The sequence below is a fragment of the Quercus robur genome, chromosome 6 (assembly GCF_932294415.1).
Source record: "Quercus robur chromosome 6, dhQueRobu3.1, whole genome shotgun sequence".
NCBI classification, from domain to species: Eukaryota; Viridiplantae; Streptophyta; class Magnoliopsida; order Fagales; family Fagaceae; genus Quercus; species Quercus robur.
The window spans coordinates 1280954-1307996 of record NC_065539.1 but is presented as its reverse complement, the minus strand read 5'-3'; the positions used below and the strand labels follow the sequence as shown (position 1 = coordinate 1307996).

Here is a 27043-nt window from a genome sequence, read left to right as displayed (position 1 = left end):
AAAAGCTCGATCCCCCAAGCTTTCCTCCAAAACCCATTCATCCCATTCATTCTTCTTATACACTTTGAAACCAACCACACAGGCGTAATGACGGCCTCTCCATTCCCTATCAAGGTGTCTATCAACAATATAGATCGTTCCATCCGACTCCACCAAATGCTTCTGTGTCTTCAGAGAATCTGACCCACAAGGATTCCAGACTTCAACCAAATCCAATGTCGAATCATTGATTCTGATCCACCAACCTATTCCGAATCGATCAACCACATAGACTTGGCCCTCATACACAATAACATCATCGAATTCCATATCCTTTTCACCTAAACAGGTCAAACTCTCATCCCCACATTTTGCGTGGCCTAATTTACCGTCACTATGGACAACAAAAACATGACAGTCGTTGAACATCACAACTTTATTAACACGCGCAACTGGAATGAGGCTTTGAATTTCAAGGGTATAAGCTCTAGATAATTCGACAGTATGATAGTCCAGTAAAACAAAGTTGTTGGGCAAAATATTGGGGGAATCGGAATCGGATTCGTACCTTTGTCGATGTGGGTCTAAAAGATGCATTTTGCATTTGCAATCTTCAATCTTGATCAACCATCCCTTTTCCGAAGAAGCTGAGGGAGTTAAACGATAGAGAATGGTTTCGTGGAGAAGGCATATGGTTTGCTGGTGAAGATGGTCAGCTTCATCATGAAATAGAGCTAGCCAGGCTAGCCTTTGCCTTAGCCTCCGCAGTGGCGGAGCAGAAGGGTTGGGAAAATTGAGAGGGAAGCGAGGGATGAAGTCGGAGCAAGAAATAGCCGAGCGCCATGATTTACAGACACCGCGGAATCGGAGAATTTCGATGCGGGTGTCGAGGCCTTTGCCGATCGGTAGTAACAGTTCTGAGGGAAGTTCCGAGCATTCCAAACTCTCACTCATGTCTTGCGTTTCTTGGTTGACTTGACTTTTGCAGCTGATTGGTGTTTTGTGGAGAATACAGTGAGAATACAGATATAGGAATTTAGGAATTTGGGTTTGCTAAAGGGGTTTCCAATTGGGGAAAGTTAGTAGTTAGTAGTCAGTAGTTATTAGTACATGCTCCAGGATCGTTGCTCCCTCTCTCACACGATGGATGGGGCATCACACGTGCAATTGTAAGGTTGAAAAAACTTATGTTGCAAATATTGAAATTTTCTTAATGATTTTCCTAAGCTAAGTTGAGAAATGCCCCGATAAATAATATGGTCATGGACTTTATATTGTACGTGTAAGTAATTTATGTGATATTAGTAGTGGACCCTAGTTGGATTTTAAATTTATTAGTTTGATGTATTTTGGATTATTAGATTTAATCTAATCTTTCTAGTTTGATTTCTTTTGGTATTTGAGCCTTAATATATTGTTGGAATGGCTCGAATTGTCAAAATTGATGGCTTGACATTAGCCAACAAACCATCAGGAAAGTACATGATTTCTTACGTGAAGAAAGGTAAGAAGTTACATTAAATGTTGCATGGACTCATGGCCGACATTATTGACTTCTTTGTCGATAGAAGTCTTGCATTTCTTCCCATGTTCTGACATGCATACATGCTTCATCTTTTAGCCGAAATGTATGACTCTATTGGCATTCATGAATTGTCAAAAAAGGGTAAGAAATTACACCTCAAATTACCAAATACATGCTAGCCAAAATATATGATTTCATTGGCAATAAATGCTAGCCATTTTTGTTGACTTGATATGTTTCATGTTGGTGATATTTCGGCTGAAGGTTTGGCTATAAATAGACGTGGAGCAAATGTGAGCTATGCATGTGAGCTACGGAGATAGCAATTAGAACTTCTTCTGTGTGTGCGCACCATAGTGTAGAAAGTTAGTGTCTTGCAACTTTTGTCTAAATACAATAGGGTGTTCTCTATTTATGTGAGAGAACCAAGGGTGTATTTGGGGTTTGGGTTTGTGTGAGAGTGTCCTTAAGTCATTGTTGTAATCTCCACGGTTATAGTGAAACTTGAATTCTGTCTCCTCCTGTGGACGTAAGCATATCGCCAAACTACGTAAATTTCTTGTGTCATATTTTCTTCTCTCTCTTCTTTTACCTTGTATTAACAACCAATTTTCACACAATTTTCACAACATATATATATATATATAGGTAAAGTATTTTTGCACTATGTGTCCCAAATTATTTATTTTTAGAAAGTTTTATTTTTTAATTTTGGAATCAAATGTGGGACCACATCATAAATATCCATCAAAGTGATGTATTTGGTACAAAAATTAAAGAGTTTAAAATTAATGAACATAAAAAAATGGACAATTTACATTTTCCATTTAATAATATTCTTACAAGACTTTTTAAAGAGTTAAAAAAATAAATAAGAATGACTATCAATAATATTTAAATTATATATGTAAGAATTATATTATGCATCTTAATGTATATTTTTTAAGTATATTCATGCATATGCATGAGGTGACAAGTTAGTTAAAATAATAAATAAATTTTTTTGAAAAGAAATAAATAAATTACCCGCATGCAGGCTATTATAAGTTCACCATATAATGTCATGGTGAGGTTAGCTAATAATATATATTGAGAAATAGTTTAACAATTTTTTGTTTAATGATGAAGTTTAGCTCCAAACGGGTTTAGATCTATTCCTTTCAATCCACTTGTGTGATTTATATAATATAAGATTATTCATATTTATAATATAAACAAGTTGTATGTTCATTTAAAAAAAGTCACGTAACAAAAATTATACATAAATAATTTTTTTAATTGCTACATAATGAGTTGAAGGAAGATAGCTCCAAATTGGATTAGAGATAACTTTTTACTTTGTTTAATATCATTTAAATTCATGTCTTTGCCATCACGTTCAAAATTAAAGACTTAAAAAAATAAGAACAAATTAAAGTTTGGCTACAACTCTCACTAAAAAATTAATATGACTACTGTGGGTACCTAAGGCATGCTTAGGCATGCTTACAACGTCCTAGGCATGCTTGCAAAGTCCTTGGCCATTCTCAGCATGCTTTGCAACGTCCTTGGCATGGACTTTACAAGCATGCCTAGGACGTTGTTAGCATGCGTTAGGTACCCACAACTACTTATTTTTAAAATTTAATAAGAACAAATTAAAGTTTGACTACAACTCTCACTAAAAAAATTAATATGACTACATATTTTTAACATTTAATCATTGAATTATATATTTTTTATGTTTTCAACACATATGTCAAATTTCATGTAAATTGGATATAATTTATTATTCGATCTATAAAATTATTTTTTAATTTATGCATAATTTTAGACTACAAAAACTTGAAATTTAAACGTTTGATTGATGACATAACTATTGATTTTTGATCTCTTATAAATTTTGCAAGCATGGAGAATATAAGATGAAAATGTAATCAAATGATAAATTTGTCAAAAGCCACATTCAATAAAGAGATATTGAGTGAAATAGTAATTTTAGGCCACAACCAAGTTTATTAACAAACTTAATTTATCCAAAATATAATAGCTCTCAACCATTGCAATTTTCTTTTTTCTTTTTGGGGAAAAAAGTGGCCACTATTGTTTTGATAAAATATTTTAACAATTGTTTGTATTTGTTGAAGGCCAAAAATTCACAAGAAAGCCCATTCCATGAATAGTAAAGAAGGCCTAATTCAAGCAACAAGAAGAATCAACATTGAGACCCTATTTATGTTCAGATTTCCAGCAAAAAAGACAATTTAAAAATCCAGCAAAATCCAATGAAAGAACTGGGCCGGGATACCCAGGAGCTGCCAGAGGCCCGGGATCCTCGGGTAATGCAGCACAGCTAATGTGGAATTGAGACAGCTCAAGAGAGGTACCACGAAATACAAGAAATGAAGAACATATATGTCCTTCTCAAATACCCAATGGTGCAGCAAAGAATCAGAAAGTATAAAGCAAATATTCATGAACAAAGGAGTTGTACCACAAGGAACTAAGAATGAGAAAACCATAAGTAGAAGCGACTGGAAGGGAACTTTCAACCCAACAGTAAAAGATTCCAACTATTTGAGAATAATGACAGCAAGGAAAGACAACCAAAAGCTAAGTCTGAAAAGTAAGAAACATTGAAAAAAAAAGAGATTGAAGGTCAGCTGCCCAAGGATGCTCCGGAATAGAAAGTCAGCAAGTGGCTTTTAGAGAAACAACACTAAAAGATGAAAACTATGAGAAAAAAGAGAAGAGACCAGCCCTGTGCAACTGTCACAGCACGAGCTCTGAGGGGCAAAAGAGAGAAATCACTAGTACCTCGGAGCTCTAAAAAACACACTATAAAAGGAAGAGAAAACCCATGTTGAAAGAGGGGATTTTCAGTAGGACGAATATCATAACAGAGCCATTAGAACTCTGTAAAATTTAAGAAAAACAGAGGAACTTCTCCCGGTATCCCAGAAACAGCCACTATAGCACATACTTGGATTCAAAAGGATTCAAACTTTGCAAGTCTTAGAGACTTTGATAGCCATCGAAGTCTGTAATTTTTGAGCTTATTTGAACCTTATATCACGTCTTAGTGAGCACATTTGTAATCCACAATTAAGAAAAATAATGAAATATCTCATATTGATTTGAGGATTTCTAACAATTACTTTGCATATTTCTTTATTATATTATCTTCCTTTACTGCTTCTTGCTGCACAATACATATATTCTTGCTTGTTAATTTTTCCTTTTACTCAGCCAAAAGCTGAGTCCTTTGCCCAAGCAAAGCCACTTAGACTTGAGTTCCAAATCCCACAAGTCTTGTGCAAAAGCACTAAGTCTATGAGAATTGGGGCCAGGATCCTCGTGGCTGAATCATTCTCATGAAATTCATTTACATATATGTATATGTATTAATATATATATATATTGTAGGGACACGATTCTCAAACGGCCCAACGATTACGTTGGGCTCGCACGTGAAGGATCCCTCACAATAAAATTTGTAGAGAGTGGGCTTGAAAGGCTAGCGTTTGGTCACAGGGCGTTGGTCCAAACCGGATTTTAGGGAACTCAGATAAGAAAAGGCTTCAGCCTGGATATCCAAGTCCCACAGTTTTGTAACTTGAGGGATTGGACTCCTCGGATCAGGTCTGAGGAGCACTAATGTTTTTCTCCGGTTACCCGGCGGTGGGTTTTTCGTGGTGGTGTACATATATTATCCGGGCATTTTCCTCTCTGGAGTTTTTTTTCCAAGAAGTGAGATGGTCCCCCCTACTCTAATTAGTTTACCTTACCTTTTATACTAGCCTACGTTTGTTGTCCCTCGTCCACGTGTAGGGTCAACTTTTCCAGGACTGATATTTGTCCCGTCAATCTAATCCCAGAGTTGTTGGGGAGGGTTAATAAAGCCTAAAAATCAGGTTCTATTAGGTGTAAAGTCTTATCAGTGAAGGGTATTAAGGACAACTTTCCTGAGATATTTTAGATCTTCTTATGGATTTGTTCTTATAGCTCTCTTTTACCCCTTTTGTCAAGGGAGCTTTAGGCTTGCCGAGGACTAAACCGTCCTCGGCTGCATATCTGGGCCATCCTCGGCCTTATACTTTTGAGCTTGGGCCATGACTATTTTCAGCTTGGGCTTGCGGGTTCCCTACGAGCAAATGGGCCTGGCCCATAAACTATCGGGCCCCACAATAGCCCCTCAAAACCCTGCTGTCCAACATCTTGGTTGGAAAGGTGGGTTTTGGTAATGCTGAGCCTTTATTGTGGCTCATTCATTTCAGCCCTTGAAGGACGCGGGTAACTCTTCACATGCCCAAGGAATGTACTGGTCTACGAGCTGTTCCCCTTAATTTGCGCACGTTGCCCTTATGTGGTTTGGGTATTCAAGGCGCGTCTTTAATATCCTCCCTTTACGAGGCCTCTCAGATCTGACGGTTATTGATGGTGTGGGAGAACGAAACGGCGCATTCTTATTTGTAGGTTTCCCTGGGGATCTGAACGTGTTATGCACCCTTTTCTTCGTCCCTTATATAAAGAGAGAAGACAAAAGGTGATTCTCTCATATCTGAATCCCCCAAGCTTTTCCCAGAGTTCACTTCTTCCCTCTGGTCATACCCTATCCAATAATACGTTCACCATAGTAGTCAGCCATGAATAAACCATTCCTTTCCCAGAAACGCCATGTCCTAATAAAGCTTGAGATGGCTCGGTCAGGGCAAGGATGGCGGAGACTCAAGATTTGTCTCCCCTTCCTTTTAGCCAAAATCCGAAGCAGGAACTCGCCACATCTCACTTTCGGTGTGACTGAGTCAAAAACATCCATTATCACCACCATCCGCTCTCTCACGAGCATATCTAACATGGCGCCAGCGTGTCAGGAGTCAGGAGTGGGGCAGGGACCAAGTGCCCCTGCTTCTTCCTCTCTTCGTTCACTGGCGCCCCCCTTTGCCTCTCTTTCTTCTTCTTTCCACCACCAGATCCATCCTGGTGCTTTTCCTTTTCCCTCTTTTGCTCCTTTCTCTTTCTTTTCATCTCTTCTCTCTTCTTCTCCTCCTTCTTACTCATGTCCTCCATCTTCTTCATTCATCTCCTCCATCTTCTGCTCATGTCCTCCATTTTCTTTTTCCTTTGCGCTCCTTGCTGACAAGAGCTTGCTGAAGTGCTTCCATGTGTTCCAATTCTTCTTCCTTCTCCTTCATCTTTTTCTAAAGAAGGTTCTTCTCCTGATATGAGCAGTATTGAGGCAGAGATTGGAGAGACTTTGAAAGCGAGTTTAAAAGACACTTGACTGTTTACTGATCTGTATTGCGGATGCTATTGTTGCTTTAGCAATTCTTTTTTTTTTTTTTTTTTTGTATAGGCTTGTTTAAGCCCTTCTTTGTACGTTGTAATAATTTTTCATATTAATAAAAGTTATTGTTATTCTACTTTGCATGTTCTGTTTATATGTTTTAATAAATTTGCAAACACTGCTCGGCACAATAGTATAGCATTTGAATCAATGACAACTAAGGCCAAAATATTTGCTAATAAAAAGATTCCACCATAACTTTAACAGAATTACTTGACATAGCAATGCCGACCAGGGAGGGACGACACTTACCTCAAAATTAGCCAAGATGAGGACTGAGTATTCGATACGGTGTAAGGAATAACCATCCAAGGACATGTCATCCGCAAAACGAACAGTTTCCTCAGGCTATTGAATAGGGGGTCATTTTGCCATCTTAACATACTGGCCTTAACATTTTACAGTATTTGAGCCGAGGATTTTCCCGTCCGAGTACTTGGTTTCCTCATAGGCTTGAGTCCGAGGACCATGCAATGCCTTGGTTCTGTCCAAAACTTTTTAGAGTACTTGGTTTCCCCATAGGCTTGAGTCCGAGGACCATGCAATGCCTTGGTTCTGTCCAAAACGTTTTAGAGTACTTGGTTTCCCCATAGGCTTGAGTCCGAGGACCATGCAATGCCTTGGTTCTGTCCAAAACTTTTTAGAGTACTTGGTTTCCCCATAGGCTTGGGTCCGAGGACCATGCAATGCCTTGGTTCTGTCCAAAACTTTTTAGAGTACTTGGTTTCCCCATAGGCTTGAGTTCGAGGACCATGCAATGCCTTGGTTCTGTCCAAAACTTTTTAGAGTACTTGGTTTCCCCATAGGCTTGGGTCCGAGGACCATGCAATGCCTTAGTTCTGTCCAAAACTTTTTGAGTTCAATTTCTCCCTTTCTTCAGGTATATCACGAGGCGCCGAGCAAGAGGTTGCTCTCGGCAACGGCTATTCCTCGGCGTGGGCCATAGTCCCTGGGCCCTTATACAGAACGGGCCTGGGTCGCGAATTCACTAGGCCCACGAATTAAGAGGTATTTATGCAATCTCTGGCCACACGGCACTTTCTGATGTCCCAGTGTTCGAGGTGCGCCTTTACGAGGCTCCTTTAATCTTGTGGTTGCAGTTGACGTTGGAAGTTGGGCCAGAGCCATTTTGTCTGTAGCGTTCCTTGGGACGCTGCGTGAGTTAACTGCCACCACCTTGTCTTTTCAAATAAATAGGAGGGAGAAAGAGTTGCTTTATATACACACAGCTCCTTCAGTTTCCTCCCAAATCACAATTCCTATATTCAGTGCTGTCCTCCCTTAACATAACATGTTTGAGGCGAAGGTTGGGAAGGAAGAACTCTCTCCGCCACAGAAGCGTCGTGTCCTCATGAGACTCAAAATAGTAAGGTATGGGCACAGGAAGCATAAATTCAGGGGAATACTCCATTTAGACCGAGGGGAAAGGGTGTCTCTCCCTCTTTTAGTCAAAATCCGAAGCAGGTTCTGTTCATGCCAGAATTTTGGCGTGTTAGAAGGAAGATTCTCCGCCATCAGCGCCTTTGCCTTGTGGCAGGCAAATATTTAGAGAAAGCTCCTCAACTTCCAGCTCCCTGCACCTTTCCTTCAGCGGTGTCAGGCTCAAGTTGGGTTTCTTTTGCTGCCTGAGTTATAGGCATGTAAAAGCGTTGAGGAGGAACAAGGTCTTGGAGCAGTAGCCAACCTCTCCTTTGATCTACTTCCTCGGCTTTATTTTATATATTTTTTCTTGTATCTTCCTACTCAATTATGTATTGAGCTCTGACATAAGCTGATTCTAGCTTTTCATTGTACTTTGTACTATTTCTTTGTTCTAGTAAAAATAGAAATTTATTTACATGTTTTGAGTACTGATCTTTTGGCAACATTATTTTGTGAATGGGTGTGCCCTATGTGTGTGTTTCTTCAAGAATATTTAGAGCAAAATAGCTTGAAACATAATCTAACTAACTCCAATTTACCAATACTACCAGGCATTATATCGATAATTCATAGTAAATCAAACTTAGGAAACTAACCGGGATAACAGTTGAATATTCTGTGATAAGCGCGTGAATACCGTCCAAGGCTGATAACCTCTAAATAATCCATCCGAGCAGTCGACTGGGAAGCAGGGAACTCCGATTGTGCTTCTGTGTACTTGGTTTCCCCATAGGCTTGGGTCCGAGGACCATACAAGGCCTTGGTTCTGTCCAAAACTTGTAAGATTTCTTTTTTGTACTTAGTTTCCCCATAGGCTTGGGTCCGAGGACCATACAAGGCCTTGGTTCTGTCCAAAACTTGTAAGATTTCTTTTTTGTACTTGGTTTCCCCATAGGCTTGGGTCCGAGGACCATACAAGGCCTTGGTTCTATCCAAAACTTGTAAGATTTCTTTTTTGTACTTGGTTTCCCCATAGGCTTGGGTCCGAGGACCATACAAAGCCTTGGTTCTGTCCAAAACTTGTAAGATTTCTTTTTTGTACTTGGTTTCCCCATAGGCTTGGGCCCGAGGACCATACAAGGCCTTGGTTCTGTCCAAAACTTGTAAGATTTCTTTTTTGTACTTGGTTTCCCCATAGGCTTGGGTCCGAGGACCATACAAGGCCTTGGTTCTGTCCAAAACTTGTAAGATTTCTTTTTTGTACTTGGTTTCCCCATAGGCTTAGGCCCGAGGACCATACAAGGCCTTGGTTCTGTCCAAAACTTGTAAGATTTCTTTTTTGTACTTGGTTTCCCCATAGGCTTGGATCCGAGGACCATACAAGGCCTTGGTTCTGTCCAAAACTTGTAAGATTTCTTTTTTGTACTTGGTTTCCCCATAGGCTTGGGTCCGAGGACCATACAAGGCCTTGGTTCTGTCCAAAACTTGTAAGATTTCTTTTTAAGTAATTTTTTCTCTATACTCATTTATTTTTCGAAGGTTAACCCCTAGGCCAGGGAGGGGGGAGTTGGCTTGAGGCCGGAAGCCCCTAGAGCTGCCCGCGCCGTTAGCAGTGCAAGGCGTAGCCCCTAGCAGAAGCTTATGTCAGAGTCACAACTGCACGTCGCCGGAAATGGGAAAAACTCGCGAATCTCTACTTGCTAGGGAGTTGACTCATGCACCACCTGTGCCAACGCGCAAGCCTTCCCACAGACGGCGCCAATTGTAGGGACACGATTCTCAAACGGCCCAACGATTACGTTGGGCTTGCACGTGAAGGATCCCTCACAATAAAATTTGTAGAGAGTGGGCTTGAAAGGCTAGCGTTTGGTCACAGGGCGTTGGTCCAAACCGGATTTTAGGGAACTCAGATAAGAAAAGGTTTCAGCCTGGATATCCAAGTCCCACAGCTTTGTAACTTGAGGGATTGGACTCCTCGGATCAGGTCCGAGGAGTACTAATGTTTTTCTCCGGTTACCCGGCGGTGGGTTTTTTGTGGTGGTGTACATATATTATCCGGGCATTCTCCTCCCTGGAGTTTTTTTTCCAGGAAGTGAGATGGTCCCCCCTACTCTAATTAGTTTACCTTACCTTTTATACTAGTCTACGTTTGTTGTCCCTCGTCCACGTGTAGGGTCAACTTTTCCAGGACTGATATTTGTCCCGTCAATCTAATCCCAGAGTTGTTGGGGAGGGTTAATAAAGCCTAAAAATCAGGTTCTGTTAGGTGTAAAGTCTTATCAGTGAAGGGTATTAAGGACAACTTTCCTGAGATATTTTAGATCTTCTTATGGATTTGTTCTTATAGCTCTCTTTTACCCCTTTTGTCAAGGGAGCTTTAGGCTTGCCGAGGACTAAACCGTCCTCGGCTGCATATCTAGGCCATCCTCGGCCTTATACTTTTGAGCTTGGGCCACGACTTTTTTCAGCTTGGGCTTGCGGGTTCCCCACGAGCAAATGGGCCTGGCCCATAAACTATCGGGCCCCACATATATATATATATATATATATCCTAATCTAAGAAACTAACAATTATTTGAAGATATGTGCATTGTATAGTTGTTCTTGTGTAGGACCAATAGAGGTAAAAGGAAAGGACAAAACTCCATTGCATAACAAGCATGGAGAAAGATTGTATAGTGCAGAGAATCAGTATTTTGGGTTCTTATAGGCTTAATACCCCCCAGGATCCCACGACAGTACGCCCGGGATACCAAGTGAAGGGTCGTACGCCTGGGGTACCAAGTGAAGGAATTCTTTAAAATGTTTATACGACAAAAGATAAGCCTTAAATATTCTATTTCAATCTCTTTCTCATTGTAAATATTATGAATATCTATTTTACTTATTTTGAAAGAGTAAAGGGTAATTTTATGATACTAAAACACTTATAATGGTATTTTATTGCTTAGGAGGAATCCCGTTTTCGCCTTGAGGAGATTTATGTGACTTGCGCACAACTTGGTTCGTAATCAGCTCCCATTTAGCTGCGGTGAACCAAGCCCAGTCCACCAAACTACAACTATTTGGCCCAGGATCCTTGGGCCTGTGTGCTAAAGAAAAAAAGCACTCTCACAGTATTCAAAGTGAAATTTAGCACGGTTGACCTCTCTTGGTTATCCTACTCTTATTTGTTTCCTAAGCCTAAATAGTAAATAGTAATACCATTTTCAAGACATAACTTCTTTTCTACTTCTCAATCTCCATACTAGTAGTGGCAATTTTTATTTGTCTAATGCTTATTTTTAGACTTCCCATATATGATATATGCTCCCTGTTTTGCCAAAGTTATCCATGAAGTGAAATTTTCTAGTAATCTTATGTTAGATCCTGACTGATACTGGTTGGTTTAGAATAGTGAGGGTCAGTACCATTAGGTAATATGACAAATTAAGTTTCCTATGCATATGTCATATTTATATTGATGGAAATCAAGGTCAATGCAGGTTGAATTTAAATAGAGTTATTTCAAGAGGGTATCTGACCTTATTATAAGTTTTGTGGTCTCTTAGCACTTTGTTGTGAAAGCTTTGAAGCTCAGTAATTGCTAGTTTTATTGTGAAATTGTGGGCGCAGTTGAACTTTTACTTAAAAAATTTAGAACAATGGTTTTTCATGATATTTAGTCTTCATCATATGACATTCCATTTTCACGTTTTGTTGATAACTTTTTCCTTTCAGCCGAGGTAGAACTTTCAGCCCTTGAATCCTTGCATCAGCATAACAGTAAATGGTTCACTCTGTCAGAGTTGAATTATGAGCACTCATGGTTGACATGTGCTTGCAAGCACGACTAGTAATAAAATGCAAAGGCTTGGATTCCATTACTATATTTGATTTGATTTAAAATTTGAACAAGATCGACATTCTCATACTTTTTGAATGTTGATTAAGGCTCTAAATCATCAGGACATGAGGCTCTTCTGCTATACATGGATAGTTAAGTGTCTGTACTTTGAAATTAGTTAGTTCTTGAGTTAAAAAAAGGAGGTGGTTGGTTTAAAATTTTTTGCGAAGCAGTCCCAAACCAGGGCCAGAACCAAGATTTGAACCTAGGGGGGCCAAAGCATGAACCAAAAAATTTTCAAGTGACATGGTTTATTAAAAAAAAAATCATGTTAGACAAAACAATTGCACTTTATTACCATAAATATTTAAGTCAAGAAGGAAATAATATGAACCAAAAAAGTTGAAAGTTACAATATGATATTCTAACCTTTTCGAAGAAGAATAATAAAAAAAGAAGAGGACTTCAGATCTCCAGATTTTGGGTAATTAGAATTAATATGTGAATTTTATCACGTTGACCAACTCACCAATATAGTAAACCCATACTTTTGGATGCAATTGAAAATCACACTAATTAAGTTTTCAAAACTTTGTTTAAGGATTTTAAAAAATTGGGATATTAATATTAAGAGTTGGCAATGCCGCATCATCAATATTGGCTTCTAAAAGAATTTTGCATTTTATCTTTTGAAAAAAAATTAAATATTGTAATTGACTTTTCCATAGTTTATAAATCAATTAAAAATTCATATAAATTATTGTCACCCCGTAAGGGAATTTTTTTTTTTTCTATGAGATTTTTTTTGGTTATGAATTATTGAATTATAATATTGGTGATTTGTGGATTTTTATTTTTTATTTTTTTTTTGAGAAACTGATTTGTGGATTTTTTGTTGACTATCGAGGGGCCAAGGGCCCAAAGAAAGGGTTAGGTGATTAGTTTCTTTTGCGCTATTTGGACCAATCCGAAAATTTGAGAGGGGCCAACTATAAACTCTAAATTCTAAAAAATGTGTCATTCAATATACTACTTAAATTTTTCAAAGAAATGGTTTTGGGGAGGCGGGGGCCATGGCCCCCCCTGCCCCTTAGTGGGTCCATCCCTATCCCGAACTGCTGTTGTCCTGATTTCTTAAATTGGTTACGTGTGTATACTTATTAACATGTATGCTTTCCTAAACCAATAACCAAGCCCAATCTATGTTGTTTCAGCCACGCCTTCAATACCATCCCTTTCTTGATATCCAAAATTATGTGCCCTATTTGTGGCCATTATTTGTGTGTGAAATATCATATAAACATGTGCATTTGTAAGTTAAGACAAATGCACAACTTGCTTCAGGTACTACTTTTTGCTAATGAGTTTCGGCTCAAATTGCACTTCATCCTATAAGAATAAGTGGAGGGTGAGTGCAGCCCTAGTAATTGTGAGAGGGAAGTTTCTTGAGGTGTTATTAAGATAGTTTTCCTCAATCTAACTATCCAAGCAAAACAGAGTAAATATGCATACTATCTAAAAGTTGAAATTTAGCATTTATTATTGCTACACTCTTATTAAGCCACATTAGCAAATCATTTTAGTCAATCTGGTCTATTCCGGTCCATACAGTCCATTTCAGTTCAATTTGGTCTATTTTAGTTTAATTCTGTCCATTTGGTTGACTTAGGTCCATTTCGGTTCCCTTCGGTTCATTTTGGTCCACTTTGGTCCATTTCAATCTGCTTCATTGATGTTATGTGAGAAAAGGTTTGTGTAGAAAAATGAGCTAATTCATTGACATTTATGTCACATTTCTTGCATAATGTTGGTAACTTCTTAATAAAATTACATTTTTCTTATATTATTAAGTCTTGAATTTTTTTTCTAATATAAGTTATAAATTTACTTATATTTGCTTCCAGGTCATTTAAGACATATAGATGATAAACTACTTGTAAAGAGTTTTAGAAACAAATTTCAACCCCATATAACATTATTTAAAAAATAACTCACCTTGTATAATAATTAAATATAAAATGGATTATGTTTACTTGAAAAAAAACAAAACAAAACAAAAAATAAAATAAAATAAAAAACTTGCAAAATTTAAAAATCTTTCAATTAAAAAAAAACATATGCAGCTTAATTTAGAAATATAATAATGACTAAAATGCAAAATCCATCTTTTATGTTTTACTAAATTTCATTTCAGTATTTTAACTTCATTTTTCTTCATTTCACTTCTATAACTTTCAAGTTTATTAAATTAATGTTTTTCCATCAAATTTTGTTACATGTTATGCTTAATTTTCAAATTTTTTAAATTAAAAAATCAATAAATGATTGAAAAGTATTTTCTAGATTTTTTTTTTTCCAAAAAACTTTAACAAAAATGGACAGAAATGACTTAATTGAATAAATATGAAACTTAGACAATTGAAATGAATAAAAGCAAAGTTAGAGAACTGAAATAAATTCTAAAGAAACTTAGAATGAGTTTTCCATTTTAGCCTATAATATATTATCAATTATATTTATTAGAAAAAATGGCCAACTTCTCATTCACAAAACATTGTTTATAATATATCTTGATCAAATGCATCAACCATGTCACAAAAATGATTTGATGAAGTTATTTTTATTAAAAACTTGTTGAGATATTAGAGAAAACTAATCTTCTTTTTTTCTTTGCTCTATTGTTTGATTACTGAGAAAATTTACAAAATCAAGGTAATTGATAACTGAGAAAATCTACGAAAACAAGGTGAGGATTTTCTGTGTGATTCATTTTGGTAGAGAATTGCATTGCATTGAGCTGAGTTAATTTCTTTTCAATGAAGATTTTCCGCTCAAAAACATGTCATCTGAGGACTGGAGTCAAGTCGATACTTGAAAGATTTTACACTCAAGTTTTGTACAAAATAAGAAATGCAATGAAATTATTCTAGTCCCCTCAACATTTCGTAAATATTTTAATTCTTTGGGAAGTGGTGATTAATAGTGCTACAAAAGGAAATCCTATGTAGATGAAATGAGTATAATCATGACAAAGATTTGTCCTCTTTTTTTTTATTATAAGTCAAAAATTTGTCCTCTCTGATGTCCGGATCTTGCGTTGCCACAGAAATGGGCTCTCCTCTTTTGCCAAAAATTTAGGTCTATCTGAATGTATGGTTGCAAATATGAGCCTAATTTATTCTTATTTGTTCTAATAAAAGCTTTATTATTATAAACTTATATATCAGCTCAGAATGATATGACTGTCATTAATGATGACCTGGAGAGAAGTTGATAATGTTCAGTTACACTTATCACTGTACAGAACTTAATGTTTTACAAAATAAATTTTAGCCAGCAGTTATATCTCTAATGCTTCAAATTGTTTCCCAATTGACAATAAAATCCCCTTGTGTTTACAGACCACCTCTTCTTGTTAGTAATGTAGTAGTGTTTACGTCTCTTCTCCTGTTGAAAAGTTAAACTTCTTTACCACTGAATATCTTAAGCAGATTTCCAAGACAATCACAAATCAGGGTCAAGTTTGACATTTGAATTGCAACCACCTTTTAGATTCCTATTCCCATTTTTGCAAACTCTCTCCCACATCCTGGCTTCCCATCTCTCTCTCTCTCCTGTTTATTTGCTTTTGACTTTGAACTTCTTTTATTGCAGGCTCCCATTTCATCCTCTTACTCCAATTTCAAAACTCATTATTATATTCCCAAGTTCCTACTTCCCCCACTTAACTTCATTTTAGATTGTCAAATCTTTTATGGTAGAGAATGCAACGGTTGACGTCTCTTGGTTATCCTACTCTTATTTGTTTCCTCAGCCTAAATAGTAAATAGTAATGCCATTTTCATGACATAACTTCTTTTCTTCTTCTCAATCTCCATATTAGTAGTGGTAATTTTGATTTGCCTAATGCTTATTTTTAGACTTCCCATATATGATATATGCTCTCTGTTTTGCCAAAGTTATTCATTGAAGTGAAATTTTCCAGTAATCTTCTGTTAGATCCAGACTGATATTGGTTGGTTTAGAACAGTGAGGGTCGGTACCATTAGGTAATATAAAAAATTAAGTTTCATATGTATATGTCATATGTATATTGATGGAAATCATGGTTAATGCAGGTTGAATTTAAATAGAGTTATTTTAAGAGGGTATCTGGCCTTATTATAAGTTTTGTGGTCTCTTAGCACTTTGTTGTGAAAGCTTTGAAGCTCAATAATTGCTAGTTTTTTTGTGAAATTGTGTGCGCAGTTGAACTTTTACTTACAAATTTAGAACAATGGTTTTTCATGATATTTTGTCTTCATCATATGACATACCATTTTCACGTTTTGTCAATAACATTTTTCCTTTCAGCCGAGGTAGAACTTTCGGCCTTTGAATCCTTGCTTTAGTATAACAGTAAATGGTTCACTCTGTCAGAGTTGAATTATGAGCACTCATGGTTGACATGCTTGCAAGCATGACTAGTAAATGCAAAGTCTTGGATTCCATGACCATATTTGATTTGATTTAATTTGGCAAGATCAACATTCTCATACTTTTTGAATGTTGATTAAGGCTCTAAATCGTTAGGACATGAGGCACTTCTACCATATATGGATAGTTAAGTGTCTGTACGAAATTTTTGAATGATGGAAACGAGTTAAAAATTAAGCCAAACAAGAATTTTTTTTTGTGGGACTCACGTGTTTTGAGAACTCAGTTATGGAAACTGAGTGATATGATCCAAAAACACCCTCATCCAAACAAGCTCGAAGAATCTTCAATGTGGGGGGTTTCCAAACTGGTTCGCGCCAAGACAAGCTATGATTTACATGGAGAGCCTAGTTTCATTTACGGGTGCAAATGATTTTAAAACACATGTTTAAGTTATCAAGAGCTTTCTTAACCCCCTTCCTCACTTGTGGAATGCAATAAAAAAATGTGCATTTAATTGTATTAAACTTAAAGCTATCTATAACATAATAAAATAAAGCGAAAAACAAATGTATCTAGTGAACAAAGTTTCCATTATTTCAGGGTCTGTGAGGAGTTATTAATAGACCGTCTTACCCCCAAAACAGGAAAGATGATTCTCCAACTTGGAACCATGGCCACATTTTGGTAGAAGGTATATACTTGACATCACACCACCGCCCAAAGAACAAGTATTATTCTTGAGCAAGTTGAGGGTGGCTAGAAAATCTTAGAATATCGAGGAAAGCTGACAATGGAGAAGTAGTACCATCCTCCAAGCCAAACAACCCCGTGTCATAGCCAGGAAAATCATCCTTACCACCTTTGCTTAACAAATCTTCAATGACAAAACAAGCACTAGGCCTTATGGAAAATAGTTTGACCAGAGTGACAAAAAATATTTCAGGGCGGTAGTTTTTCTGGTTTTCTAGAACTGAAACATGTGGGATATTCAAGTATTAGGCAATGGCTACTAGCAATATACATACCCAATTCAGTAAAAGATAATGACTTTCTACAAAATAATAGTTCATAATCATGCTTTAATCTTCCTTCTATTCAACATGGATGATAGAACTGAGTATGTAATCATACTAAACCACCAATAACTACTATAGGAAACATATGTGGAAGGAATTTTACAATAAAACCAAACACACCACAAGATAGTTCATAGGGTTCCATTCTAGTGAAAATACAAGTGAAGAAAAACGCTCCTACAGTAAGATTCATTAAAACTTATACAACATGAATGGTTTTAACCATTGCCAAAATCCAAATAATGGGTTGGAGGAATTTCCTTACGAAGCGGTTTGGATGTAAACTTTGTCCCCACTCAAATCTGCATTGGTGATGCTGTTATTCTCTAATTTGAAAACATGAATTCGTTTTTGCTGAGTGAAGTAAATGCAATTCCCCTCGTATCCGAAAAATTCTCCAGTTGAAACAGAGAGCGAACAATCACTACGTAGAATAAAAGCTCGGTCACCCAAGCTTTCCTCCAAAACCCATTCACCCGATTCATTCTTCTTATACACTTTGAAACCAACCACACAGGCGTAATGACGGCCTCTCCATTCCCTATCAAGGTGTCTATCAACAATATAGATCGTTCCATCCGACTCCACCAAATGCTTCTGTGTCTTCAGAGAATCTGACCCACAAGGATTCCAGACTTCAACCAAATCCAATGTCGAATCATTGATTCTGATCCACCAACCTATTCCGAATCGATCAACCACATAGACTTGGCCCTCATACACAATAACATCATCGAACTCCATATCCTTTTCACCTAAACAGGTCAAACTCTCATCCCCACATTTTGCGTGGCCTAATTTACCGTCACTATGGACAACAAAAACATGACAGTCGTTGAACATCACAACTTTATTAACTCGCGCAGCTGGAATGAGGCTTTGAATTTCAAGGGTATAAGCTCTAGATAATTCGACAGTATCATAGTCCAGTAAAACAAAGTTGTTGGGCAAAATATTGGGGGAATCGGAATCGGATTCGTACCTTTGTCGATGTGGGTCTAAAAGATGTATTTTGCATTTGCAATCTTCAATCTTGATCAACCATCCCTTTTCCGCAGAAGCTGAGGGAGTTAGACGATAGAGAATGGTTTCGTGGAGAAGGCATATGGTTTGCTGGTGAAGATGGTCAGCTTCATCATGAAATAGAGCTCGCCAGAATAGCCTTCGCCTTAGCCTCCGCAGTGGTGGAGCAGAAGGGTTGGGAAAATTGAGAGGGAAGCGAGGGATGAAGTCGGAGCAAGAAATAGCCGAGCGCCATGATTTACAGACACCGCGGAATCGGAGAATTTCGATGCGGGTGTCGAGGCCTTTGCCGATCGGTAGTAACAGTTCCTCGGGAAGTTCCGAGCATTCCAAACTCTCACTCATGTCTTGCGTTTCTTGGTTAACTTGACTTTTGCAGCTGATTGGCGTTTTGTGGATAATACAGTGAGGATACAGATATAGGAATTTAGGAATTTGGGCTTGCTAAAGGGGTTTCCAATTGGGGAAAGTTACTAGTCAGTAGTTATTAGTTATCACATGCTCCAGGATCGTTGCTCCCTCTCTCACACGATGGATGGGGCATCACACGTGCAATTGTAAGGTTGAAAAAACTTACCTTGCAAATATTGAAATTTTCTTAATGATTTTCCTAAGCTAAGTTGAGAAATGCCCCCATAAATAATATAGTCATGGACTTTATCTTGTACATGTAAGTAATTTATGTGATATTAGTAGTGGACCCTAGTTGGATTTTAAATTTATTAGTTTGATGTATTTTGGATTTTGGTATTTAATCTAATCATTCGGGTTTGATTTATTTTGGTATTTGAGCCTTAATATATTGTTGGAATGGCTTGAATTGTCAAAATTGATGGCTTGACATTAGCCAACAAACTATCAGGAAGTTACATGATTTCTTACGTGAAGAAATGTAAGAAGTTACATTAAATGTTGCATGGACTCATGGCCGAATTTATTGACTTTTTTGTTGATAGAAGTCTTGCATTTCTTCCCATGTTCTGACATGTATACATGCTTCATCTTTTAGCCGAAATGTATGACTCCATTGGCATTCATGAATTGTCAAAAAAGGGTAAGGAACTACACCTCAACTTACCAAATACATGCTAGCCAAAATATATGACTTCATTGGCAATAAATGCTAGCCATTTTTGTTGACTTGATATGTTTCATGTTGGTGATATTTCGGCTGAAGGTTTGGCTATAAATAGACGTGGAGCAAATGTGAGCTATGCATGTGAGCTACGGAGATAGCAATTAGAACTTCTTCTGTGTGCGCGCACCATAGTGTAGAAAGTTAGTGTCTTGCAACTTTTGTCTAAATACAATAGGGTGTTCTCTATTTACGTGAGAGAACCAAGGGTGTATTTGGGGTTTGGGTTTGTGTGAGAGTGTCTTCAAGTCATTGTTGTAATCTCCCCAGTTATAGTGAAACTTGAATTCTGTCTCCTCCTGTGGACGTAAGCATATTGTCAAACCACGTAAATTTCTTGTGTCATATTTTCTTCTCTCTCTTCTTTAACCTTGTGTTAACATCCAATTTTCACCCAATTTTCACAACATATATATATATATATATAGGTAAAGTATTTTTGCATTATGTGTCCCAAATTATTTATTTTTAGAAAGTTTTATTTTTTAATTTTAGAATCAAATGTGGGACCACATCATAAATATCCATCCAAGTGAGGTATTTGGTACAAAAATCAAAGAGTTTAAAATTAATGAACATAAAAAAATGGACAATTTACATTTTCCATTTAATAATATTCTTACAAGACTTTTTAAAGAGTTAAAAAAATAAATAAGAATGACTATCAATAATATTTAAATTATATATGTAAGAATTATATTATGCATCTTAATGTATATTTTTTTAAGTATATTCATGCATATGCATGAGGTGACATGTTAGTTCAAATAATAAATAAAAATTTTGAAAATAAATAAATAAATTACCCGCATGCAGGCTATTATAAGTTCACCATATAATGTCATGGTGAGGTTAGCTAATAATATATATTGAGAAATAGTTTAACAATTTTTTGTTTAATGATGAAGTTTAGCTCCAAACGGGTTTAGATCTATTCCTTTCAATCCACTTGTGTGATTTATATAATATAAGATTATTCATATTTATAATATAAACAAGTTGTATGTTCATTTAAAAAAAGTCACGTAACAAAAATTATACATAAATAATTTTTTTAATTGCTACATAATGAGTTGAAGGAAGATAGCTCCAAATTGGATTAGAGATAACTTTTTACTTTGTTTAATATCATTTAAATTCATGTCTTTGCCATCACGTTCAAAATTAAAGACTTAAAAAAATAAGAACAAATTAAAGTTTAGCTACAACTCGCACTAAAAAATTAATATGACTACTGTGGGTACCTAAGGCATGCTTACAATGTCCTAGGCATGCTTCCAAAGTTCTTGGCCGTCCTCGGCATGCTTTGCAACGTCCTCGGCATGCTTAGCAACGTCCTTGGCATGGACTTTGCAAGCATGCCTAGGACGTTGTAAGCATGCCTTAGGTACCCACAACTACATATTTTTAAAATTTAATAAGAACAAATTAAAGTTTGACTACAACTCTCACTAAAAAAATTAATATGACTACATATTTTTAACATTTAATCATTGAATTATATATTTTTTATGTTTTCAACACATATGTCAAATTTCATGTAAATTGGATATAATTTATTATTCGATCTATAAAATTATTTTTTAATTTATGCATAATTTTAGACTACAAAAACTTGAAATTTAAACGTTTGATTGATGACATAACTATTGATTTTTGATCTCTTATAAACTTTGCAAGAATGGAGAATATAAGATGAAAATGTAATCAAATGATAAATTTGTCAAAAGCCACATTCAATAAAGAGATATTGAGTGAAATAGTAATTTTAGGCTACAACCAAGTTTATTAACAAACTTAATTTATCCAAAATATAATAGCTCTCAACCATTGCAATTTTCTTTTTTCTTTTTTTGGAGAAAAGTGGCCACTATTGTTTTGATAAAATATTTTAACAATTGTTTGTATTTGTTGAAGGCCAAAAATTCACAAGAAAGCCCATTCCATGAAAAGTAAAGAAGGCTCAATTCAAGCAACAAGAAGAATCAACATTAAGGCCCTATTAATGTTCAGATTTACAGCAAAAAAGGCCATTTAAAAATCCAGCAAAATCCAGTGAAAGAACTGGGCCGGGATACCCAGGAGCTGCCAGAGGCCCGGGATCCTCGGGTAATGCAGCATAGCTAATGTGGGATTGAGACAGCTCAAGAGAGGTACCACGAAATACAAGAAATGAAGAACAGATATGTCCTTCTCAAGTACCCAATGGTGTAGCAAAGAATTAGAAAGTATAAAGCAAACATTCATAAACAAAGGAGTTGTACCACAAGGAACCAAGAATGAGAAAACCATAAGTAGAAGCGACTGGAAGGGAACTTTCAACCCAACAGTAAAAGATTCCAACTATTTGAGAATAATGACAGCAAGGAAAGACAACCAAAAGCTAAGTCTGAAAAGTAAGAAACATTGAAAAAAAAAGAGATTGAAGGTCAGCTGCCCAAGGATGCTCCGGAATAGAAAGTCAGCAAGTGGCTTTTAGAGAAACAACACTAAAAGATGAAAACTATGAGAAAAAAGAGAAGAGACCAGCCCTGTGCAACTGTCACAGCACGAGCTCTGAGGGGCAAAAGAGAGAAATCACTAGTACCTCGGAGCTCTAAAAAACACACTATAAAAGGAAGAGAAAACCCATGTTGAAAGGGGGGATTTTCAGTAGGAAGAATATCATAACAGAGCTATTAGAACTTTGTAAAATTTAAGAAAAACAGAGGAACTTCTCCCGGTATTCCAGAAACAGCCACTATAGCACATACTTGGATTCAAAAGGATTCAAACTTTGCAAGTCTTAGAGGCCTCGATAGCCATCGAAGTTTGTAATTTTTGAGCTTATTTGAACCTTGTATCACGTCTTAGTGAACACATTTGTAATCCACAATTAAGAAAAATAATGAAATATCTCATATTGATTTGAGGATTTCTAACAATTACTTTGCATATTTCTTTATTATATTATCTTCCTTTACTGCTTCTTGCTGCTCAATACATATATTCTTGCTTGTTAATTTTTCCTTTTACTCAGCCAAAATCTGAGTCCTTTGCCCAAGCAAAGCCACTTAGACTTGAGTTCCAAATCCCACAAGTCTTGTGCAAAAGCACTAAGTCTGTGAGAATTGGGGCCAAGATCCTCGTGGCTGAATCATTCTCATGAAATTCATTTACATATATGTATATGTATTAATATATATATATCCTAATCTAAGAAACTAACAATTATTTGAAGATATGTGCATTGTATAGTTGTTCTTGTGTAGGACCGATAAAGGTAAAAGGAAATGACAAAACTCCATTGCATAACAAGCATGGAGAAAGATTGTATAGTGCAGAGAATCAGTATTCTGGGTTCTTATAGGCCTAATACCCCCCGGGATCCCACGACAGTATGCCTGGGGTACCAAGTGAAGGGCCGTACGCCCGGGGTACCAAGTGAAGGAATTCTTTAAAATGTTTATACGATAAAAGATAAGCCTTAAATATTCTATTTCAATCTCTTTCTCATTGTGAATATTATGAATATCTATTTTACTTATTTTGTAAGAGTAAAGGGTCATTTTATGATACTAAAACACTTATAATGGTATTTTATTGCTTAGGAGGAATCGCATTTTCGCCTTGAGGAGATTTATGTGACTTGCGCACAACTTGGTTCGTAATCAGCCCCCATTTAGCTGCGGTGAACCAAGCCCTGTCCACCAAACTACAACTATTTGGCCCAGGATCCTTAGGTCTGTGTACTAAAGAAAAAAAGCACTCTCACAGTATTCAAAGTGAAATTTGGCACGGTTGACCTCTCTTGGTTATCCTACTCTTATTTGTTTCCTAAGCCTAAATAGTAAATAGTAATACCATTTTCAAGACATAACTTCTTTTCTACTTCTCAATCTCCATACTAGTAGTGGCAATTTTTATTTGCCTAATGCTTATTTTTAGACTTCCCATATATGATATATGCTCTCCGTTTTGCCAAAGTTATCCATGAAGTGAAATTTTCTAGTAATCTTCTGTTAGATCCTGACTGATACTGGTTGGTTTAGAATAGTGAGGGTCAGTACCATTAGGTAATATGACAAATTAAGCTTCCTATGCATATGTCATATTTATATTGATGGAAATCATGGTCAATGCAGGTTGAATTTAAATAGAGTTATTTCAAGAGGGTATCTGACCTTATTATAAGTTTTGTGGTCTCTTAGCACTTTGTTGTGAAAGCTTTGAAGCTCAGTAATTGCTAGTTTTTTTGTGAAATTGTGGGCGCAGTTGAACTTTTACTTAAAAAATTTAGAACAATGGTTTTTCATGATATTTAGTCTTCATCATATGACATTCCATTTTCACGTTTTGTTGATAACTTTTTCCTTTCAGCCGAGGTAGAACTTTCAGCCCTTGAATCCTTGCATTAGCATAACAGTAAATGGTTCACTCTGTCAGAGTTGAATTATGAGCACTCATGGTTGACATGTGCTTGCAAGCACGACTAGTAATAAAATGCAAAGTCTTGGATTCCATTACTATATTTGATTTGATTTAAAATTTGAACAAGATCGACATTCTCATACTTTTTGAATGTTGATTAAGGCTCTAAATCATCAGGACATGAGGCTCTTTTGCTATACATGGATAGTTAAGTGTCTGTACTTTGAAATTAGTTAGTTCTTGAGTTAAAAAAAGGAGGTGGTTGGTTTAAAATTTTTTGCGAAGCAGTCCCAAACCAGGGCCAGAACCAAGATTTGAACCTAGGGGGGCCAAAGCATGAACCAAAAAAATTTCAAGTGACATGGTTTATTAAAAAAAAAATCATGTTAGACAAAACAATTGCACTTTATTACCATAAATATTTAAGTCAAGAAGGAAATAATATGAACCAAAAAAGTTGAAAGTTACAATATGATATTCTAACCTTGTCGAAGAAGAATAATAAAAAAAGAAGAGGACTTCAGATCTCCAAATTTTGGGTAATTAGAATTAATATGTGAATTTTATCACGTTGACCAACTCACCAATATAATAAACCCATACTTTTGGATGCAATTGAAAATCACACTAATGAAGTTTTCAAAACTTTGTTTAAGGATTTTAAAAAATTGGGATATTAATATTAAGAGTTGGCAATGCTGCATCATCAATATTGGCTTCTAAAAGAATTTTGCATTTTATCTTTTGAAAAAAAATTAAATATTGTAATTGACTTTTCCATAGTTTATAAATCAATTAAAAATTCATATAAATTATTGTCACCCCCGTAAGGGAATTTTTTTTTTCTATGAGATTTTTTTGGTTATGAATTATTGAATTATAATATTGGTGATTTGTGGATTTTTTTTTTTTTTTTTTTTGAGAAACTGATTTGTGGATTTTTTGTTGACTATCGAGGGGCCACGGGCCTAAAGAAAGGGTTAGGTGATTAGTTTCTTTTGCGCTATTTGGACCAATCTGAAAATTTGAGAGGGGCCAACTATAAACTCTAAATTCTAAAATATGTGTCATTCAATATACTACTTAAATTTTTCAAAGAAATGGTTTTGGGGAGGCGGAGGCCATGGCCCCCCTTGCCCCTTAGTGCATCCGTCCCTATCCCGAACTGCTGTCATCTTGATTTCTTAAATTGGTTACGTGTGTATACTTATTAACATGTATGATTTCCTAAACCAATAACCAAGCCCAATCTATGTTGTTTCAGCCAGGCCTTCAATACCATCCCTTTCTTGATATCCAAAATTATGTGCCCTATTTGTGGCCATTGTTTTGGAATCTAACACCATTTTGAGAACCAGAATGATGTTTTCAATTACTATGAGGGTTTTTTTTTTTTTTTTTTTTAATGGGATAACTATGAGGTTATTTAAGAAAACTTTTTCACTTTCCATTAATTGTGTGTGAAATATCATATAAACATGTGCATTTGTAAGTTAAGACAAATGCACAACTTGCTTCAGGTACTACTTTTTGCTAATGAGTTTCGGCTCAAATTGCACTTCATCCTATAAGAATAAGTGGAGGGTGAGTGCAGCCCTAGTAATTGTGAGAGGGAAGTTTCTTGAGGTGTTATTAAGATAGTTTTCCTCAATCTAACTATCCAAGCAAAACAGAGTAAATATGCATACTATCTAAAAGTTGAAATTTAGCATTTATTATTGCTACACTCTTATTAAGCCACATTAGCAAATCATTTCAATTCATTTTAGTCAATCTGGTCTATTCCGGTCCATACAATCCATTTTAGTTCAATTTGGTCTATTTTAGTTTAATTCTGTCCATTTGGTTGACTTAGGTCCATTTCGGTTCCCTTCGGTTCATTTTGGTCCACTTTGGTCCATTTCAATATGCTTCATTGATGTTATGTGAGAAAAGGTTTGTGTAGAAAAATGAGCTAATTCATTGACATTTATGTCACATTTCTTGCATAATGTTGGTAACTTCTTAATAAAATTACATTTTTCTTATATTATTAAGTCTTGAATTTTTTTTCTAATATAAGTTATAAATTTACTTATATTTGCTTCCAGGTCATTTAAGACATATAGATGATAAACTACTTGTAAAGAGTTTTAGAAACAAATTTCAACCCCATATAACATTATTTAAAAAATAATGGATTATGTTTACTTGAAAAAAAAAAACAAAACAAAACAAAAAAAAAAAAAACAAAAAAAAAAACTTGCAAAATTTAAAAATCTTTCAAAAAAAAAAAAAAATAAGCAGCTTAATTTAGAAATATAATAATGACTAAAATGCAAAATCCATCTTTTATGTTTTACTAAATTTCATTTCAGTATTTTAACTTCATTTTTCTTCATTTCACTTCAATAACTTTCAAGTTTATTAAATTAATGCTTTTCCATCAAATTTTGTTATATGTTATGCTTAATTTTCAAATTTTTTAAATTAAAAAAATCAATAAATGATTGAAAAGTATTTTCTAGATTTTTTTTTCCAAAAAACTTTAACAAAAATGGACAGAAATGACTTAATTGAATAAATATGAAACTTAGACAATTGAAATAAATAAAAGCAAAGTTAGAGAACTGAAATAAATTCTAAAGATACTTAGAATGAGTTTTCCATTTTAGCCTATAATATATTATCAATTATATTTATTAGAAAAAATGGCCAACTTCTCATTCACAAAACATTGTTGATAATATATCTTGATCAAATGCATCAACCATGTCACAAAAATGATTTGATGAAGTTATTTTTATTAAAAACTTGTAGAGATATTAGAGAAAACTAATCTTCTTTTTTTCTTTCCTTTATTGTTTGATTACTGAGAAAATTTACAAAATCAAGGTAATTGATAACTGAGAAAATCTACGAAAACAAGGTGAGGATTTTCTGTGTGATTCTTTTTGGTAGAGAATTGCATTGCATTGAGCTG

The 27043-nt window shown here is 35.7% G+C and overlaps 1 protein-coding gene across 2 annotated transcripts in view; it reads right to left on the bottom strand.

Annotated features, from left to right (window-relative positions):
- Positions 1-19149, bottom strand: part of LOC126690479 (F-box protein At4g35733-like) — a 44573-nt gene extending 25424 nt beyond the window's left edge. Inside the window, exon 1 of one of the 2 annotated variants that reach the window (XM_050385648.1) lies at positions 18277-19149. In XM_050385648.1, coding sequence (XP_050241605.1) covers positions 18277-18881 — 605 coding nt within the window. In that variant the 5' untranslated portion in view covers positions 18882-19149. The remainder of the gene's footprint in view (positions 1-18276) is intronic. The other variant, XM_050385650.1, reaches the window with a different exon arrangement.
- Positions 19150-27043: the final 7894 nt, after the last annotated feature.